Below are 21,820 nucleotides of genomic sequence, written 5' to 3'. Positions count from 1 at the left end.
TTGTCCAAAACGCCGATGGACTGGATTTTGTTTTATGTGGAGAAGCAGACTTTTTCGTGTCTGGTAATCAAGTCTTCGTAAACCGACTGAGTGCTGTACGTCCGCACATATACATGCATACATACATGCATGCATAAAAAGTAAAGTTTCTACACCGCTATTATCCAGCAGGATTTGTCTAGGCGAGCAAACAGAGTCTCATCAACAGAGCCAGGCTTGTTAAACAAATGCTGCTGGCTTGCTGGATGTTATCGGATATGCAAGAGCTCTCCATCCAATTGTTGGGGCTATGTTCAACACAACAATACAAACATATCGTGGGTTTGTTAATTTATAGTTGTTTCCAGATTCATGGTTTAACAACAGGCACAAACGTAACATGATTCCTGGATGGAGCACTCACCTAGCAGCTGTAACTTGTTCTCCGGCGTCTGGATAAGAACCGAACTGACCAGGTCCAGGTTTTCGTAGGAACTGCATCCGAGGGGACCCTTCCTCGTCTCAATCACCTGCGGGCAGAGCAGCGGCGGTCAAAGTCAATCCACCCCTCCCCAAACCCCGTCTTTACTACCGCTTTCCATCAAAGTCAACGACAGGAACACAACGTGAACCACATACATCCGTACGCTGGCCCCACATTACAAGATCCCTTCCCTGCTGCGGGCTGTTTGGTCAGCTCGGCGGTCATCAAAGCTTCCACCGGGGAGGTAAAAAGCCCCAGTGGTCAGTGTCCTCATTAGGTCTGAGCCAGGGGGTCTGCAACAAAATTACGCAAGGGGAGCCAATTTTGTTTTCCAATCCGGTAAAAAAAACACACAAAAAAAAACCTAAGCATTTAAAAAGCCGCCAATGCACGTGAATAGGAGATGGCGGTCCTTAACGAAGAGGGCAATGTGGACAACAGCTGGAGGTGTAATGAGTTGAGAGAAGGTCCTTGATGAATAACGCCACGAAGCAGTGCTGATCGGAGCCGCGTGTTGCCGAGGCCCGGTCTGAGCAGTTGTCATCGGGGTCAGCGGTTGAAGTCTGGCAGTCAGTGGAGCAGCCGTGGCACTATGCATTAGCCGACCTTGGCACGAGATGTTGCCCCAGTTTAGCGCAAGGGTACCCGGATTCGTGGAAACTATAGGGGTGCGCCAGCTAATAATAAACCCATCAAGACAGTTGACATCAATAGCAAATGTATATCTCTTGATTTGAAGCTTTCGTGACTGCAGGAATCGATACTCTTTTGTTATTTCGGTAAAGTCACGTGGGTAGAAAAATAAAATAAAAAATAATATCACTTATATTTTATATATATTTTATTTACAAATAAATTTTTTCTACCTACGTGAACCAAAGAGTATGGATTCCTGCAGTCACGAAAGCTTCAAATCAAGACCTCTATCTTTTGATCCACATTTCCCTAACCTTCCTATATTTGTATCTCTGCCTATTGCTCCTCTATCATCGAGGAGCTTCTGCATTGAAAGGGGTTGCAAGGTGCCGAACAAAAAGGTCTGCTTTGGGCCCCGAACGAGCCAGCACCAACTAACTTACTAACTTTATTTATTTTATTTTCCCAGGCAAGGTGCACTGAGCTACATAGCTCTTTTTTGCAGGAAGCAACATGGCCATCTCAAATGATATCTCAACGAAGTGGCTCATTATCGCGTTCACATTTATAGCAGTCAAATATTCTAAACGCCTGTTTCTAAATGTGGAGGGAAACAACGGAAGACCCAGAGAAAAATCCGCTCGACCACGGAGAGAACATGCAAACCTCCAAACATACAAGCGCTGGGGTCAGGATCCAACCCACGACCTCCTGTATACCAAGCAAGGTAGTTATCTCGCCATGGCAATCAGTGATGTCAGTGAGCAATGCTCTGGGACATTACCATTGCCAATAAATTGTGTTATGAAGTGGATGTCACACACCCTAATGGCTTTGTTCGAAAGACAAAGGCTGTTAGTATGCACGTCAATACCCTCTGGTACAAGAGAACCTTCAGCCAGCGTTGGCATGAGCGAGCAATTGCAGGGCTACGCCGTTACCTATTTTACCTTTAACTTAGCGGGAGGGTTTTGAAACGGGTCAGCCCAAGCCTGGGAATTGGTATTTAAGAGCCCTCTTTTCTCACCGGTGAACATTACTCGATTTCATTTGTCTGATGGGGCCCAGCTGGGCATTGTGGTGAATTCGAACGGGGCCAATTTCAAATCTGTTTCTCCCCACGTGCCCGTGGCGAAACTGAAGAGCCTCGCTCTGACCGTTGCGGGGACATGATGGGGGTGTGGGGGGGGGGACGCTTTCAAAGCGTAACCCCTCCAGTTGTCACCGCCGCCGCCGCTGCTGCTGCGTTTTGAGCCACGGGAGGCAGCAGAAAAAAAACACCGCGGGAGCTTCGCGTGTGATACCGCACCGGTATCGGCGCGCGAGCGACGAACAGCGAAACGCTCCGCACGTTTAGCCCAAAAACACAGCCCTCAAAAGGAAACGAAGCAACGCGGTCGTGAAAGTGTAGTTTCGTTACGCGCACAATCGTGATACGCCTTGTGATTCCTCGTGGGGCGTGCTGGCACACCGCTACGGTTACCAGCAGATGTTCGGGGTTCATCCTCGAGTCCCAGACAGTGTTGCGACAGAGTAAAAACAGTGTGATTCCAAATAGCTTGCTGTATGCAAGTATGTATGTTGAACTTCTTTCGCACCGTACATAGCCAACTGTGCTAATCGGAGATGCGGGGGGGGGGGTAAGAACAACAAACCAAATACAAAAATCACTTCTAAAAAAATTATATTTCATTTATATCAGCGTGCATTCGTGATGGGCAAGCAAGAGAGACTTGCTTGCTTACGCCACTGCTGCCAGAAGGGCCTCCTCTTCAGGGTATTTTGGCCTCGTCTTCCACTCCACGGAAGAGGTGGGATTACCCACAGTTTACCCCACCCACCCACCCACTCACCGCACGAGACTTGCCGATCGGCTGCCTCTGGCGGTACCCATTTATACCTCTGGCCGGACGGAGGCGGTTTAGGGTATTTACGAAAATTGCCGATTTTTTCTACTGTCACGCGGGGAGGCGGAGTCAAACCGGTGGCCTCTGGATTACAAGTCCAGCGCGCTAACCAATGCAACCGTGGCTGCATCTCGACGTGCCGTAGAAGCTGCACACAAGCGAAAAGCAATGCCCCACAGACGAAAGCCATTACCGCATTACGAAGCCTCTCTTTGACGAAAAAAAATGTCCGTAATAATGTGTGCTTGGGAAGCAATATATTCCCTTAATTGAGAAACTGGTCTGTAGTGCGTGCCACTGCGGAGCGTGCCACGACACCTTTTTAATTAAATACGGAAGCTTAACCCTTCCGCTGATGGCATTATCATCATCGTCATCATCTTCCAGCACTTGCATGATGGTCATGAACTTTTCAAAGAGGGCGATCAACGATCGTGTATATTTTGTGTCTGCATTTGTTTGTGTTTGTCTATTCGTCGAAATAGCTATTTTAGAAGGAAAAAAAGAGGTCTGTGGGAAGCTATTCGTTGCGCTTTTAGGTGCGCGTGCGCGCACACGAGAGCGCGCGTGTGCGCAACCGCGCTAGCGAAACTGTGGGCGACATGGTTAGCGCTCCCTGCAGCGGTTTCTTGAGTGTACTTTGCCAGACTGCGAGAAGATTAATAACAGGGCCAATACACTAGGAGAGGAAAAAAAAATCTAATCAAATAAAAATTAACGGCAGGACATAAATTAAGAGGGTATCATAAAATGGTGGTAATTTCATATGTTGTGCTCAAAATGCACAATTATTGGTCAGCTGGGGAAAGTAATATCATATTTATCAATGCAAATGTTCAGCATTTCATATTCTCGATGGCAAATTAATCCTTCCAAATGGGCAGACTGCTTACTGCAAAAACGTCAAGTACCGAACGATATGTGAACATTCTCTCGGAAACCTTACATCGGGCAAATGTATTGGACCTCTTTAATGCGTAACTGTGTTTATATATACACGTTATAGCCGAGCGATAGCACGTTTTGTCGCTTGTTGCAGAAGTTGGTGGTTTTTTGAGCCCGGCAGCCAACTCTAGGTAAATACTTGGGGGGCGTTTTCACCGTAAAATACTCCGCGCTGTCTGCTTAAGCAGTGGCCGTTAGAGATCCCGTGATGTCGTTCTAAGCCATTAGAACCCAGGCGCCACAGGGTCCCAATTTTCCCCAACGTGAAAGTTTAACTGCTAATCAAATTGATTTGGTAAAAAAATTACAAAGCAACATTGGCAGGCTGTACTCACCTGTGAAACATGCGACTAGGCGTACACGTGTTTGCTTATTTATTTCACTAGTTATATATTTTTTCGATTTAAAGCTTTCGTGACTGCAGGGTTCTTTTGGTAAAGTCACGTAGAAGAGAAATAATAAAATAATATAAATAAAACATAATAAAATACAATTCTCACGACGTTTCGGCCACAATGCAAGCAGCCGTCCTCAGGTGAAGAACAGGGCTGTCGGAAAGACAGCGTCCGACAGCCCTGTCCTTCGGACGCTTTGCCGAAAGAACCAGGAAGATAGTTATTTTTGTGCAACAATGACATGAAAGATGATTTGGTGTTACGTATAATATAGTTTCGTGTCTAACTACAACCCATACGTAACTGAGAGGAGTTCGATCCCGACACTGACGCCTGTATATTTGGAGTTTGCACGTTCTCCCCGTGTTCGCATGGAATTTTTTCTCCGGGTTATCCGGTTTTGACCTCCACATTTAGAACATGAGTTTCGACCATTTAGATTATTTTGCTACTATAAATGGCCATAATGGTGAGCCACTTTGTTGAGCTATCATATGTAGCCAGGTCGCTTTTGAACAATAAGTTCATACCTCAGTGGGCTTTGTCTGGTAGGATGGAGATGGTTTAATGTTTTATTGGTGTGTGTTTGGGTGATTTGTTTACCTTTCTTGTACTTTGCACGACTTCCATGCGTTTGTACAGTTTGTTGTTGTAACATTCTTACCCACCCCGACTGAAAATCTGTGAAAAAGAGCTTTATAGCTCATCGGATTCCTTCAGTATAAATAAATATTCTTGATTCCAGACGAACACATGGCAGCTCACCAGGATCGATGTAAACGAGCCTGACTCTGCTGACGTGACACCGAACATCAAAACCGTTCAATCATTTTGTTTGTGCTGAACCAAACGCTGCTAAGATTATGTACTCCCAGAAGGCGGTGTGGCTGATGGGACGTGTAGCCATACTTCTATGGATGAATTTCACTCCTCATCTTCCCCACGACGATGCTCATGATTATCTCGCAAAAGCAATCGACTCCGCGATAACTTTGCGCTATGAGAATGGCGGCGATACTGAGTGTCCGAACATTTGACGACTGATTATAAAATTCCCGGTTTTTGTTGTTGTTGTTGTTGTAAACTCCCGCGTAAGTTAAGCCGGAGTATTTACTGCAAATGACGCAGTGGAGGAAGAACGGTAGCTACAGAAGGTTAACGGTAATTGAATTTGATATTGATCGATCGACTTTATTTCACCAGGTGAGAATAAATTGAGACCAGGAGTCTCTTTAGCAAAGGGTGGCCGGGGTCAAAGACGCGATGACAACACTGGCGGCGGCACGCACGCGGAGTTCTGATCCTAAACACACAGAGCTGAGGGATCTACGGAGAGAAGTTTCCGATTGCCTTCCTTCAGTAGACACCGAGGATTGTCAGAGCAAACAAAGGATGAACAAGTCGTGCCAGACACAAACCGTGGTATGTGAAGACGAATGTTCAGTGCGAATACGCGCAATTTTTTTTTTAAGATCACATTGTTAAAATTAACTTTGTATTTTTTTAATATAAAATTTTGATTTGTGGACGCTTGCTGCTGTGTCTGTCTGCTGGCCGAGTGACCCTTGAAGAAGAGTCGTATAGCTCCATGGGTTATTCACGAGGGCAATTAACTTCCGATTCTGATGTCGCGTGCGTCAGGATGCCACCGGTGCATCGCGAGCCCGGTTGGCGCTCCGGGCTTTGCGATGCAAAGTTCGCTGGTTTTAAATTCCCCCTCCACCCCCTGTGGTCCACCCCACAGTGTCAATAGAATACCGCGGTCGGTTGCGTTGTGGCGGGGCGAAGTGCGGGTAGCACCCACCTCTTCCAAGATGTATGACCAGCGTGGAAGAGTAGGCCAATATACCTTTGAGTGGATGCTTTTCCGCTAGCAGTGGCGCAAGCAATAAAATGCAGAGCTGCAACTTTACTATAAAACCTTTTTTTACCAGCAAATTACGAGCGCAACACTTTCCAAAATAGGGTGCAAATTTCGATCAGGAGAAGATAGAGATGCGACAAGACACAATCGCGCTCAATCTTGCCGAGTAGATCATATTCGGTGTCGTAAAATAATGGACGTTAACTGCGGAGCGGACGCCGGATTATCCGAAGTCACACAGCATCACGGGTGACAGCCCTCGGTGGGAGGGTCGCTCATTCTCCTCTGCTGCCTCCAAAGCCTGAAACTTTCTTCCTCCAGCCCTCCGTGCTGTCTGCTCCCTGCCCCTGTTCAAGTCCCATTCTGTGGAGGCATTCCTCTTTATAACTCAGCAAATGATTGACTGCCTTTACGTATATAGAAAAATAATAATAAAAAAGTGAATAAAAAATTAATAAACATAAAATAGAAAATAATAAACCAAACACTTTAATGTAGACTTTAGCCTGGTTCTTAATCGGAGCGAGTGTACTGGCAGCCAATAGTGTAGACTGTAGCAATGGTTATTAAGCTGGGTGAGTGTACTGGCAGTCTATAATGTAGATTGTAGCCTGATTCTTGACCTCGGTGAGCATACTGGCAATCTATAATGTAGACTGTAGCCTTGGTTTTTAAGCTTGGTGAGCGTATTTGCATTCTATAATGTAGACTGTAGCAATGGTTCTTAACCTGAGTGAGCGTACTGGCAGTCTATAATGTAGACTTATTATTGGTTCTTTCGGTAAAAAAAATACAATAAAAAAGATACAAAGGTGTCACTGATCCTTCTCTTCACTATTCCACATGGACCTGCATGGTCAAACAACTTTCACTACCAGTGCAGATTGGGGGGAGGTATTCATCCAGCAGTGAGAATCCAAGAGACCGGGATGGATGGTCTCTTGCAAATGAGACCATCCTAGTGTCTTCAGTTCTTACCTAGTGAAACAAATATCTGTGAAACTTCAATCGCCTGCTGGATTGACAAAGAGCCATAAATAAATAAATGCCATTATTGTTCCTGTCCCAGCATTTTGAGATGCACTCAAATTTCGACACAATATGAATCCAAACTGTGATGTATTATCTAAATCGGGTGTGAACTCGCGGTATCATATAGAGGAAATCTTAGGCTCATCTTAAATTTCAAGGGTAAATGTTCACTAAAGGTTTATGATTAACGCTCCGGTGAATCAGCAGAAGCCTCAGGATCATTAAAATGCCACAGAATATGGAACAACATATCATTAGGATTTAAAGTGTAGATCATTTATTCCGGAAGACTTTGAGATTTGTATGCCACATGTTCAGTTCTTGGCAACTCATGCCCAATGTTAATCCAAAGGATTTACACTTGGGAAAAAATACAGCTAAATTTATCGCTTTGGCACATTCCTGTCGGCAACAGCGATTATTAAACAGCTCATTAAAAGTTAATACACACGGCATTGACTGCATGAAATTGAGTGCAAATGCCAGTGTGTGCGAACGCTGGGTTGGATCAATCCGTGAATTTCTGTCGGATTGTTGACGCAACGCAATTGATTTCACTTGCACGGTAAATATTAATACCGAGAACGTGCATCGTCTGCAATTCGTAGCGTGCCCGTCTCACTGTTGCCACACGGAATGAATTTGATCACGTGCCATAATTTAAAGGGAAAGTGGTAATTTGGCCGCCTTTATTAGGCCATTTGTTTTTCTTACAGGACATTTAGCACTTTACAAGTTTGTAAACTTTTATTGCCCCGCGTGTCATTACCATTCACGCGGGAATTATGGGAAGACAACGTGGAATGTGTGCATATTATTCCCACTGGAGATGCTCAACAATCTTGGCCCGGGTTAATGTTCTTGGAGACGCGATGGGATACCCCGCCCCCCCCCCCCCCCCCTCTAATTATTTAGAGCGGGGAAATTGCGCAAATTGGAATATTGAGCCGACAGACCACTTGTGCATATCAAGCAATGCAGAGACTCGCAGCGACATGGATTTTCTCGCTGTCGATGGGCAATCAACGGCGCATCTGCTTTTTGTCGGAGTACTGTTACTTTTGATAAATTGACGGGGGTTATTATCGGGAACAAATGCCACATTTATAAGATGACTTCATTGCTCAGGGGGAATGACAGCACGGGGGAGATTAAGTTAGGGCGGTGGAGGGGGGGGTGTGTGTCTTGCTCAGACTGCACTGGGCTAAAATATCTGTGAAAGCCTATGTCCGAATTGGCAATGCTCTCCAGACAAGGATGAAGAACGACGTCAAGGGTCAAAATACGGAACGAAAATGCCAACGATGAAAACAATCGCCATTGAATTGCCACCCTTGACACGGAAGGATCTGCACGTTTTGAAAATGTGCCCATTTGTGAAGATTTTATAAGAATAACACATTTAGCTATCATGGAAGAGTAGGCCAAAAACTCTCCATCCGGGCTCTCCAGAGCTCCCTCTAGTGTTAAACACTTCTGCCAGCAGTGGCACGCGCAGGCAATTGCAGGGCTACACCTCTACCCTTTTAAAAATAATTATAAAATAACACTGGATCATAGTCTGTAAATGACCATAAAACCAACCACAACAGAACAATCAGTGCACGCCAGTTTTGTTGAGCTGGTGGCATGAATAAGGACGAGAGCTTTTGTGCACGCAACAACACATCTTTGTGCGTGCGTTGTTCAATCTAAACAACGATGCAAATGAATAAAATCGCCAGCATCACAATCATTATCATCATCAGTGCCCAGCCAGAGGGCACATAGGCTGCTTTTCAATGCGTGCAACCCGCTTCTGCCAGACACTTTGTTCCGGTGGCTTCCTCTCGGCGCCCTCTCCCTGGAGAGACGACCGGCGCTTGCTCGTGACCTAAACGTGCAGCCCTGGCGCGAGCCATATGGGCTGAGGCGATGCCACCGACCCAAACCCGCATTTTGCGTGAGACGTAAGTAAGCGGACAGGCGACTGGGCCTTTGCGACCGTCAAGCCCATCTGCCCGTCGGCTTGCCAGCGGATGAAAGGAACGCTTGGTGTATTCGCGGCCGTGCGACTTAATGGGCAGGGGCGTTCTTCCTGCCCATCCCTCGGCAGCCTCCGCTTTCCATTAGGCGCGTGAACGCTGCTCCGTGCCGCCCTGCGCCAACGGCTCTCCGCGCGATAAGCAAAAATCTGTTCGCGTCAGGCTGCCCGTTTGCCTCGGAGCCCAACAAAAGCCAAAGTTAACTATGTTGCAGTGCTTTGCGCGATGTACATTTTGTTCACCTTCTACTCGTACATTCACGTTCGCTTGCACGTGCACGGATTCTGGCATGGCGCGATGGTTTGAGCACTCGAGTCGCGACACAGAGGTCGCCGGCGCGATGGATCCTTCCGACGCGGCAGTTTGAAACAATGGTCCAGGTTTTTCGAGTCCCCCCGCCTATATCCGTGTGCCCACCGTTACCAGTGGCTTCACCGCGGTTCGTCGTTGGGCACGGCAGGTCGCGTGCCATGGGGGTACCCCCACCGCTTGCAGAATGTTTCGCCAGCGTGGATGGGTAGGACAAAAACCCTCTTGTGGGGCTCTCTAGAGCTTTCTTGAGTGGGGGTCCCTTCTTCCAGCAGAACACGCGATTGTTGGGCTGGAGATTTACTAATTAATTTGCCTGGACGGGCTGCCCACATTGTTACATGTTGATCATGTTAGAGAGATGCGCAGCTGTCTCAAGAGATACAACAGCATTAATTATATTGTAAAATGCTTTGTTTATCCAGGAAAGTCCCGTGAGGACTGGAAAATTATAAAAAAAAAATTAAGAAGACTCCTGCTTATAATTTCATGGGCATTTTTGTAATACGTATTTTTGTATGTACACATATATATATACGATCTGGGATGAATCTGTAGAGCCTGGAGAAAAGCCAAGTGTACAAGCGGATAACCACTTATCTACTGGCACATCAGAGCTGAGCTAGCAATGAGGCCCTCACAAATAGGGTGGTTTTCCACTGGCCAGAACCAAAACGTGAAACCTTGGCCTCGTGAGCAAGCAAGGCCAGGGTTAGTCATCCTCGCAGCAGGGGCTGTTAGCTAGGGGAGCTGCGGTGGTGAGATGTTAACTTCCTCGCCCGGTATGCAGGAGGTCGTGCGTTCCATCCCGACCCTGACGCCTGTATATTTGGAGTTTGCATGTTCTCCCCGTGGTCGTGTGGATTTTTCTCCTGATCCTCCGGTTTTTCCCTCCACATTTCGAATTGATTTAGCTGCTATAAATTTTCACGTGATAATCCATTTTGTTGAGCGATCGTTTGTGGCCAGGTCGCTTCTGAAAAATAGCTGTATAGCTCTGTGGGCCTAACCTGGCAAAAAGTAGAACAAAGACAGTCACTGCAACGTTTCCTTTCAGATGCGCTTCTGTGGCCGTCTGGAACGCTCTTCCTTCCGATGTTGGGAAGCCGCTGGAGCCATGCACTTTTAAATCATCATTAAGATTGACAAACTCGTTTCTTTAGAACTGCTTCTTGTGTTTAGTTTGTGGTCCCCGCACCTCCGATTAGCACGGTTGGCTATGTGCAGTGCAAAAGAAATTCAATAGGGTGCCGCTCAGTTGTACCGTGGGAAAGAGGTAATAATACCTCCACTCCACCCAACCTACTCTGGTCGTTAAAGAGGGGCTCCACTGTACGTATGCTGAACTTTTTTCGCACCGTACCGTAGACAGCCATAGTAACCGAAGTTTGTACCCGCACGCCGTTTGGCGCAACGTCAAATATTCTGGGTGACTTGAAGAAGCTCGGCGGCAGGTGGAGTGAAACGTCACAACACCGGCAGCCGAAACCAACACTCGTCGCGACCCACAAACACAGCGGACAGCTTCAAGCAAAGGATGTTTGAGAACGTGGGCTAGCAAGCACTGGGCTGATGCGTTTGTGTACATGGGATTATAGCTTTCTCTCTCTATGTATATATATATTTACCGTGTCCTTCCTCAAAGATGATGGCAATCATCGCCTTCCATTTAGCTCTGTCCATGATATTATTCACGGCTTTTGCATTAGATACTCCCGAAAAACTAAACTATTTTTTTCAGTTTACCAAGTAAGGCCCACTGAGCTATACAGCTCTGGAGGACCATGAGAAAAATCCACGCGACTATGGGGAGAGACATGCAGACTCCATTGATACAGGCGTCGAGGTCGGGATTGAACCAACGACCTCATGTAAACCAGGCGAGGTAGTTAACATCTCGCGCCCCAGTTGCATCCAACCGTTCAAGTTGCCTCGGTAACTTAACTCACTGTCAGCATCTTGTACTTAAAATGTTTGTTGTCTCACCGAAGCATCATTGACATGCTAATCTCTCAATACAATAGCCACTTCGGCAGCCTCAGGGAGACCATCTCTAGCCCTGAACTCTTACCCTGAGGCTGTACCCACCCATCTTAGGCCTATATAAGACCTTGTTTCAGTAGCTTTCTCTCTCTCACCTGTAGAAGATTACCTGTGTTGCGATCGAAACATTTTGATCTATTATTTTTCTATCTACGTGACTTTACCGAAAGACCCAAAGAGTATTATCACACTAGCTTACTCATCAGCGTGCACACGTTCTCACTCCATTGTGATGCAGATGCATATGATAATAACGATAATAAATTATGATTTGAGTGATATTGGTTGAAAGCCCTACCACACCATGTCAACCATGAATGTGTGGATTGGTGAATATTACAGGAAATACAGGCACAAACACTGTATTACAGCCAGTAGCACTAGCTATTTATGGAAACATCTACACGGGCTTTCGAAAATATGAAAAGGCACTGCTGCCATATACTGCCCCTGAAAAGGTATTTTAATGGCACGAAAAATATCCCGAAGCAATATGATGCCAATTTGCTCGTTAAATTCCTTGAGATTATAGCCAGATGAGAGGTCATTGAGACTATACGTCTCTCTGTCAAGGCAGACCTGGGATACGCACATACATACAAGGAAAAACATCAATTGCTCTACAACAACATTAAGTGCAAGATATTATAAATATACCTTTAAAAACATCAAGGTATTTCACAGACGATGGGAAAAAAAGAATACAAAGCAACTATGCGCTGTTTGTAGACCGGATGAGGATAGTGAAACGATAACAAGAATTTGCACTCCCATTTTCTAAGAAATGTATCCAATTTGTTACAAAAAGACCAGCTGTTAGGCAACACATGCATTGAGATGATTTACATTATTTTGGTGCAATAAATGTCCAAATGACGGGCCACTTTGTCGGGCTATCATTTGTGGCCAGGTCGCTTCTGAAAAATAAGTGAACACCTCAGTGGGCTTTGCCTGGAAGGATGGGGGTAGTTTAGTTTAATTTGTGTGCGTTTGGGTGATTTCATTACCTTCCTTGTACTTTGCACTACTATAATGTTTTTGTACTGCTTGTTGCAACGTTCTTACCCCGTCCCCCCACTAGACATCTGTGAAAAAGAACTTTGTAGCTCATCGGATTCCTCCTGGATAAATACATAATTCAAATTCTGATTCTGAATACACATGGGGGCATAGAGGATGCGGAGGGAGGGATGAATGGAGCGATAGAGGAAGGGAGCAGAAAGGGTTGCAATGTCAGAGATGAGCTCCTGATGAACGGTAACAGACAAAGCAATTTTTGGGGGCCCCAAGTGAGCCAGCTTGTTTGAGGCTTCCCGATGGCCCATGAGCAACGCATGCCATCAGCGTTACACGCACGCCGCCTTTCCCCAACTCCATCAAGCACTCCGCTCGTATTACCACAACTGTAATCGCAGGGACGGGATAGCAGAACACTCTAATGTAATGCAATCGCAATTCAACACAATTGGGAATTATAAAGTGCCCGAATACAACATTATCACAATGTCAAAGTAAATGACAACGGTGGAAATGCTACTTGTCATTCTGCACTCCACGAAGCACTTTCTGCCGGCACGGATAAAAGGGGTTACCGGTAAGACTAGGGGAGGTTTATAAGCAGGTAAGGAGGTTTATGAGAAGGTTGGGGATGCTGCCACGGTTGCAGTGGCAAAGCCGCTGGACTTGCGATCCAGAGGTCACCGGTTAGTTTCGACCTCCCTCAACGCGGCAGTTCAAACGATGGTGGGAAGACTGCAGACATCGCAGCTGTCGCGGTTTTAACCTGAAGACGGGCGCTTGTGTTGCGTTCGAAACGTGATTTATTTTATTTTCTTGGATCTTTCGGCAAAATCACGTAGAAGGGAAATAATAAAATAATAAAAATGAAACGTAATAAAATTCTCACGACGTTTCGGCCACAACGCAAGCAGCCGTCCTCAACTGAAGAACAGAGCTGTCGAATAGACAGCGTCCTAATGAACACCGCTAAGCTTGGCAGAGCGCCTTGACAAAGGAGTTTACATATCATAGAGCGCCTTGACAAAGGAGTTTACATATCATAGAGCGCCTTGACAAAGGAGTTTACATATCATAAAGCGCCTTGACAAAGGAGTTTACATATCATAGAGCGCCTTGACAAAGGAGTTTACATATCATAAAGCGCCTTGACAAAGGAGTTTACATATCATAGAGCGCCTTGACAAAGGAGTTTACATATCATAGAGCGCCTTGACAAAGGAGTTTACATATCATAGAGCGCCTTGACAAAGGAGTTTACTATCATAGAGCGCCTTGACAAAGGAGTTTACATATCATAGAGCGCCTTGACAAAGGAGTTTACATATCATAGAGCGCCTTGACAAAGGAGTTTACATATCATAGAGCGCCTTGACAAAGGAGTTTACATATCATAGAGCGCCTTGACAAAGGAGTTTACATATCATAGAGCGCCTTGACAAAGGAGTTTACATATCATAGAGCGCCTTGACAAAGGAGTTTACATATCATAGAGCGCCTTGACAAAGGAGTTTACATATCATAGAGCGCCTTGACAAAGGAGTTTACATATCATATGTAAACTCCTTTGTCAAGGCTCTCTGCTCCTCCCAGCCAGCTTAAAATACGCTGCCAAGCTTAGCGGTGTTCATTAGAACGCTGCCTTTCCAACAGCCCTGTTCTTCACCTGAGGACGGCTGCTTGTTGTGGCCGAAACGTCGTGAGAATTGTATTGTTTTATTTTTATTATCTTATCATTTCCCCCCTACGTGACTTTACCGAAAGATCCAAGAATATGAATCCAAGCAGTCACGAAAGCTTTAAATCGATATTTTATTTATTTTCTACCCACGTGACTTTACCGAAAGAACCAAAGAGTATGGATTCCCACTTCTGCGTCTGTCCTGTCCACCCAGAAGTAGACATGAGCATGAAACAGTCTGACTAGTTGGTCGTGTGTGGTGGGGTTAAAATTGTGCATTCTCCCACCTGTTGACAGATGTCTCGTTAGTTTGGAACTTGGAAGACAAGGCCAACTAAATATCCTCTAGGGAGGGGGACTCTGTAAGGGATCCCTACAGTGTGTGAAGGCCCTTCCCACCAGCAGTGACACCAGCACATAATTGCAGGGCTGCGCCCCTATCCTTTGTCTGGAAAAGCTCATCAAGTGAAAACGGTAATGCAATATGATGAAATTCATTAAGAGGCTGCGTTGGCAGTGCATGGGAATGAATATCAACCCCAACCCTCTTCATTCATCGTCAACGCTGCTGAACAACGGGAGAAACGCAACGATAGCCCGACGTGTTGGGCAACAGCCCTTCTTCAGGAAGGCCACTGATGGTAGGGGACGCCGACTGGCGCACGGTTTCCCGGGGTTGTGCCGCGTTTGGTCGGGCACGACGACTGACGTTACGCACCCCCGCCTCCTGCTGCGCGGGAGCTGCTTTGTAAAGTGAATTATCCCGTAAATGAAGCTCCCCAGCGGCGCGTGGAGTGAAACGTTGGACATCGTGCCGAACGACGACCCGAGAGCGCATCGGCGAGCACGGCGGTGAAAGGCGACGCGGCGGCTGAGATGATGCTTCACGGCGGCTTCCTGGGAAACTTTGAGGTTGACAAATGGACAGTTTGTTACTCATTATCTGTTAATGGAAAAACTGATCATTTATCAACTTGTAATTTTTCAAGGCGCCGCAGTGTAAAGATTTGTCCTCAGAGATTTCCGTTGTGAATTTAAGGGCATTTTGATGATGATGATGATAAAGTGTGCTCCCCATATACATGCTCATCTATCTCTCTGCCTTCTCCCCTCTCTGCTCTAAATAATGACCTTTTGCGAGCAGCTTGAGTTTCATACATATTTCTCAGTTATAAGGCAATATATAATGGAGCTGGCGAAACATCCCGAATGTAGAGACACAGAGCTTGGAAAATGGTTAGCGCTGGTTCTGGCCGTTGGACAGCAAGCTCACTATATTTCACAATTCGGTGCGACGTTTCACTTGGTAGCTACAACCGGTATCATTTAAGGTTCAACACTGAAGGACATTTTCACAATTTTGGCTACTGCTTGATAATGGTGGTTGTTACAAGCAGCGAAACGTCGAACCCATGTAAATGTTGTGAAATTACTCTCCAACACACTCGTGGTGCTGCCGAAGCAGTAGTGAATTGGTGTGTTTTTTCACGTGCCAACAACATTAATTGGCTGTGTCGGGTGGAGGAGAGTGGACCGCACAAATCTTATTGATGCTATCCGACCCAAAAATCAATGACGAATCATTAAATTGGTCGTGAAAGCCTTCTATGTATTAAACAGCAATGCTGTCAATTCCATTGGAAAACGTTTCACGGAGCACCTACGTAATGGGTAACGGGTATTTATTTACATCTGCAATCGTTACGTTCGTCATTTCATCACGGGAAATGAAACATTAAAAAGTGAGATAGATAAATCAACATCAAAATGTAACATCATTTCTTTTGAACGGAAACCAAATGAAACTTTTTTTTTTAAGTGAGCCCCGATAATCACGATGCGGCGGTGGCGGCGACATTTCTCAACAACAACAGCAAAAAACGGACGGTGCCACCCTCGTGGACCTAACCACGCAGCTCTCATCGGTGGCGTCGCGCCCTCGTCTCTCGCGCGTGGCGTCCGGCTTTCCCGAGCAGCACGGCCACGCACGCAGCCCCCCACCCCCCGGCCCTCCGGCGCTCCCAGCCACCACCGCCGCCGCGTTCGACTCACGTTGATGTGCCCCGTGGAGATCTGCATCTCGTGCAGGCGGCGGACCGTGGTATCGCGGTCGATGAAGTAGGCGGCCGTGAGCTGGTGCAGCAGCTCCTGCGTCTGTGTCGCGTTCTCCACCTGCTTGTCCACCTTCCCCCGGTCCACGTACACGGTCAGCGCCTCCTCCCCTGCGCCATGCCGACAGCGCCGAGGTTAGCTCTCCCGCCCGCCCGCTCACTCGCCCGCCCGCTCACTCGCCCGTCCGCCCATCCGCCCGCCCACTCACTCAATAGCGCTTGTTCAAAGCCCATCATCACAAATGTTGTACGGTACTGCCCTACAAAGGGACAAATAATGGGTACAAATGTAAAACATAGGTTGAATGGGAAAAATGTGTAGCCTTTTAGTATCGCTTTGCCGCTGATGTCAGCCATGCCAAGGAATCGAACTCAGCGATGAGATGAGCTCTTGCACAGGAGCAAGATGCATTGTGGGATCATTGTGCGACCCCAGAAAAAGTGCACACGAGGGGTTGCACTCCTCACTGGCATCTCCTGGTCGTCTCACGACCCAAGCCTACAACACCTGGCAAGTCCTGGTGGTGGTCACCCACACACGTGGTAAACTATCTTAATGCGCTTAGTTTCGGATATCTGACAAAGTCGTTTAATGTACATTTGACCCGACAAAACCTGAAAAATCCAACAGATGCCCTCGCAAAAGCCTCTTTTGCCACTTTTGCAAACCGGTTTGATGTAATAACATTTGGGAAAAATCCGAAAACGCTAACACATCGAAACAATGCTTCATTTTCATTTCTGATTTAGACAAAAAAATAATATGCTTATTTATCATTATTACCACAAAATAAGAATATCGTCACTCGACTATTGGAAGGAGGCTTCCTTCCCCATGCTGTGTCAGTAATGGGAGCTTGTTTGACCACACTTCACCAGACTGGTCAGTTGAGTTGGATAACTGTGGTCGCGGGATAAACCAGGTCCAATTCAAGCACCACTTGCCACTGTGGCGGGATTCAAATTACCTCGCCTTGTTTACAGGAGGTTGTGGGTTCGATCATTTCAGTTTTCATTTTCATGTATTAGGTATAGCCCTGTGAGCCATTCGGCTCTTGAATCGGGTGCAACCGCAACAAACAAAAAACAAAAACATGAACAAGAAAACATCTTCAAGTGACTACGTAACTATGCGCAAACAGAAAAATCCAGGAAAAAACGCCGATAAACCTGAAGTTTGCATGTTCTCCCCGTGGCCGCGTGGATTATTCTTCGAGGGACCTCCAGTTTTTCCCTCCACATAATCAACATGTTTGCTAGAGTATTTGGCTACTCATACATTTGCAAATAATAAGCCACTTCGTTGAGCTATCACGTGTGGCCAGGTCGCTTCTGAGAATTATATAGCTCAGTGGGCCTTGCCTGGTAAGGTAAAAAATTGTTTTAGTTTCATGTTAGCCATGTGCCGGTATCAAACCCAAGTCAGCACATTTCATAACACGGTGAAACTATCCACTACCCCACCTCTTCCCGTGCAGACAACATGTAATGCAAAATACACTTCCCAAAGCTGCAATCCACCTAAAGTGTGGCAGATGAGAGCCAAATCTTGAAATTTAAAAACACGATTAAAGCCTCGGCAGTGTCTTCACAGCGGCAATCGCTTTGGCCGTACAATTCATTTGCTGAGCAAAACACCGAAAAGCCTCATGACCCAGATAGAAAAGTATATAACAGCGGATTGGCTTCTCTGAATGCAAACAATGGAACGGGGGAGCACTTATTGGTGCGCCGTCTGAGACATCACACTCGGAAAATATGTGCCCGTAGCCTGTATTTATTGTACGCTCACAATTTTCCGAAGCACACACTGCTCTGTTGAAATCTTTTTTTTATCATTTCCCATCGAGATGCACGCAGCAGCTGACGTCAGGAGCCAACCGTGGCGTCGACTCTGCCCGCCACCTTGATGGTGACAGCCAAGCCAAAGGGGGCAGTGCTGCCCACTGATTAATAACACTGGTCAACACACATTTTCTGGCATAAGGTATTCCAACGGTTTCAATGTAATTTTGGGGTGCTGATTCCAAATCTGGCATCAGTTTTTGTCTATCACATCAGGTTTTTGAGATATCATATATTGCATTTTCAATAAAAACTGCAGAAGAAAAATATTTCATAAATGTGGATATCTACATAAAATGATATTATAAACACACTATCCTAAAAATACAGCACCATATTTTAACACTAAAGCAGTCACTGACTCGCAATAACTTGCAATCATAAGTGACAGAGTTAATTTCGGGTAAAATCAATGAAAACGGGGTATGCTGATAGCATAAAAATGAGATATGATAGGGCAAATCTGAGATGAGATTTGGAATCAGCACCCCGAAATTAGTCCAAAACAGCTGCAAAATCCAGGCCAGAAAAAAAAGTTTTTTTTGTTGACCAGTGTAATTCAATGTTACAAAAATTATCGTTTAATTTTTGTCCCTGGGTAGTACGTGTTATTTTTTTAATTGATTATGTCTCAAAAGTAGAGAAAATGGTTATTATTCCCCACAAACTTTGCTTCTGTGACCAGGACACAAAAGCAAAGTTAATAATCCACTCCATTAATAACACTGTGTGACACATTTATTTATATTTTGTCCCTGGGTAGTAAGTATTATTTCCTAATTGGTTATGCCTCAAAAGTAGAGAAAATGGCTATTATTCCCCACAAACTTTGCTTTTGTGACCAGGAGATTGATATTTTGAAATTGACCTATTTTCAATGAGAAAACGTGGTGTGCATTTGCGTCTTTCGTTCACGTAAAGTCCTGGTCACAAAAGCAAAGTTTGTGGGGAATAATAGCCATTTTCTATACTTTTTACGTATAAGCAATAAAAAAAATAACACTTAGTACCCGGGAACAAAAATTGTGTTACATAGTGTATAATTATATAATTCAAGATTTGAAGTTTTCGTGACTGCAAGGATCCATACTCTTCGGTTCTTTCGGTAAAGTCACGTAGGTAAAAAAAAAAGATACGAATATAAATAAAGAATAAAAATAACTAAATTAAATCACGACGTTTCGGGCGCAACACAAGCGTCCGTCATCAGGTGGGGACAACCACAGCGAAAACAGTTGCTGAAGTATGCCAAAGAGATGACTCTGACAAGGGATTATAGAGCTGATGGGGTGGGGGGGGAAAGAGAGGTCAGGGTGAGGGTGAGTGCTCTGCAAGCCGTCTGGATACCACCAAAGATTTGTCCATGAAGCCATCCAGATATACAAACATAGGCGTAATTTCAACCGAGAAGATGGATTCAAATTGAGCAATCATTGGAAGGATGTTATTAACCAAGTTAAACATTAGCTACCTTATAGTTTATATTCATATCCACATCTCCAGTCTTTTACTCCCAGCCCTGCTCACTCCCATAACTTGGAAATTTGCCATGCAGTGTTTCAAGCCTGCAGAGTTCTCTCCCCCCCCAACCAACGTGTCACAGCAGTAGGTCGAGCTTTAGGATCAGCCTTTCCGCCAGAGGTCGCAAACGGGTTTTGATTCCTTACCTGTACCCGTACCCGGCCGCACCAGGGTCGCAAACGGGTACCCGTACCCAGCAGGGTACGGGTAGCCGGGTATCGGGTAGGGTACGGGTATCGGGTACCCGGTTGCGACCTCTGGTCTGGCGCAGAGGTCGCAAACGGGTTTTGATACCTTACCCGTACCCGGCCGCACCAGGGTCGCAAATGGGTACCCATACCCGGCCGGGTACGGGTACTCGTTCCCTACCCGTACCCTACCCGAAATGAGTGACAAACGGTTACTCACCAGTGACTCACGGCCTACCCCTACCCGGCCGCACCAGGGTTGCAAACGGGTACCCGTACCCGGCCGGGTACGGGTAGCCGGGTATCGGGTAGGGTACGGGTATCGGGTACCCGGTTGTGACCTCTGCTTTCCGCTCCTCTCTAGCCCACGCCCTGCCCCCACACTCACCCTGTCCTCTCCCCACCTCAGCTCTATGATCCCTTGTCAGAGTCATCTCTTTGGCATACTTCAGCAACTGTTTTCGCTGTGGTTGTCCCCACCTGATGACGGGCACTTGTGTTGCGCCCGAAACGTCGTGATTTAATTTAGTTATTTCTATTTTATTCTTTATTTTTATTCGTATTTTTATTTTATTTTCACCTACGTGACTTTACCGAAAGAACCAAAGAGTCATTATATAATTATCAATGAGCAATCGCTTTACCAGTGCCAGGCCAGAAATTTAAGCAGAAGTTAAAACGGACCAAAAGCTTCGGGGGGCCCCGAGTTGTGTGTACGTTGAACGTCTTTCACGGCCGTACGTAGCCAACCATGCAAATCGGACTTGTGCGGGTAAGAAGTACAACAAACAAAACACACAAAAAGAAAGTTCCTACCCTGGATCATTTCCTCCCATTACATCCCGTTCCCCACTGCTATTCACGTGTAACTCAGCGCTCCGGAACACTTGTTTACATCACGGTGAGATTGTTTACACCACTGTGAACTTGTTTACACCACGGTGAGATTGTTTACATCACGGTGAGATTGTTTACATCACGGGCGCGTTGCTAACGCAGGGTGTTGTTGTTGTCGTCGTTGTTGCCATTGTCGTCACGCATGCAGGGATCGACGGGTGAACGGAATATCAACTCAAATTGTTGTTATTCTTTGGTTCTTTTGGTAAATTCACGTAGATAGAAGAAATAATAAAAATAAAAACCACAAATAAAAACCACGACGTTTCGATCGCAACACAAGCGATCGAAACGTCGTGGTTTTTATTTTTTATTATTGATTTGAAGCTTTCGTGACTGCAGGAATCCATACTCTCTGGTTCTTTCGGTAAAGTCACGTAGGTAGAAAAAAAAAACAAAAGGAAACACGACGTTTCGGTCGCAACACAATCGTCCGTCTTCAGGTGAGAAAATGATCTGCTGTTGTGGCTTTATATAGGCACGGGAGGGGGAAAGGGTGGGGAGGAGTTGTTGTCGAGTCGTGGCTGCAGGAGTTAACGGGGGAGAGGGGGGGAGAGTTTGTGGCCTGCAGGGACGAGTGAGGCTGGAGAAATTAGCATGTCAATGAGCTTGAATTAGTAACCGGTCACTACAACGACACGGGTGGGTGAGTGAAAATCACAGCAGTTAAACCTTGACGTGGTTTATCACGTCCTTCCAATGATTGCTCAATCTGAATCCATCTTCTCGATTAAAGTTTTGTCTGTGTTTGTATATCTGGATGGCTTCATAAACACATCTCTGATGGTAGGGTTTGCAGAGCACTTTGGTCTCGGAAAAAGCAATGTCACGTGTGCCCACAGCGTTGAAACAGTGATCCGCCAATGCCGAGGTGTTGGTTCTGCCCTGTTTCAAATCCGCTTTGTGTTCGCGAACCCGGTCTGAGACATGTCGCTTCGTTTC

The 21,820-nt window shown here is 46.0% G+C and overlaps 1 protein-coding gene across 1 annotated transcript in view; it reads right to left on the bottom strand.

Annotated features, from left to right (window-relative positions):
- LOC144948498 (BMP/retinoic acid-inducible neural-specific protein 1-like) overlaps window positions 1-21,820 on the bottom strand; it is a 106,241-nt gene that overhangs the window by 27,997 nt on the left and 56,424 nt on the right. The window contains exons 4-5 of the mRNA XM_078878017.1: window positions 16,369-16,538; window positions 404-509 (exon numbers count right to left, since the gene is read on the bottom strand). Coding sequence (XP_078734143.1) covers window positions 404-509; window positions 16,369-16,538 — 276 coding nt within the window. The remainder of the gene's footprint in view (window positions 1-403; window positions 510-16,368; window positions 16,539-21,820) is intronic.

Source organism: Lampetra fluviatilis, chromosome 49, assembly GCF_964198595.1.
Source record: "Lampetra fluviatilis chromosome 49, kcLamFluv1.1, whole genome shotgun sequence".
NCBI lineage: Eukaryota > Metazoa > Chordata > Hyperoartia > Petromyzontiformes > Petromyzontidae > Lampetra > Lampetra fluviatilis.
This window is presented reverse-complemented; position numbering and strand designations above follow the sequence as displayed.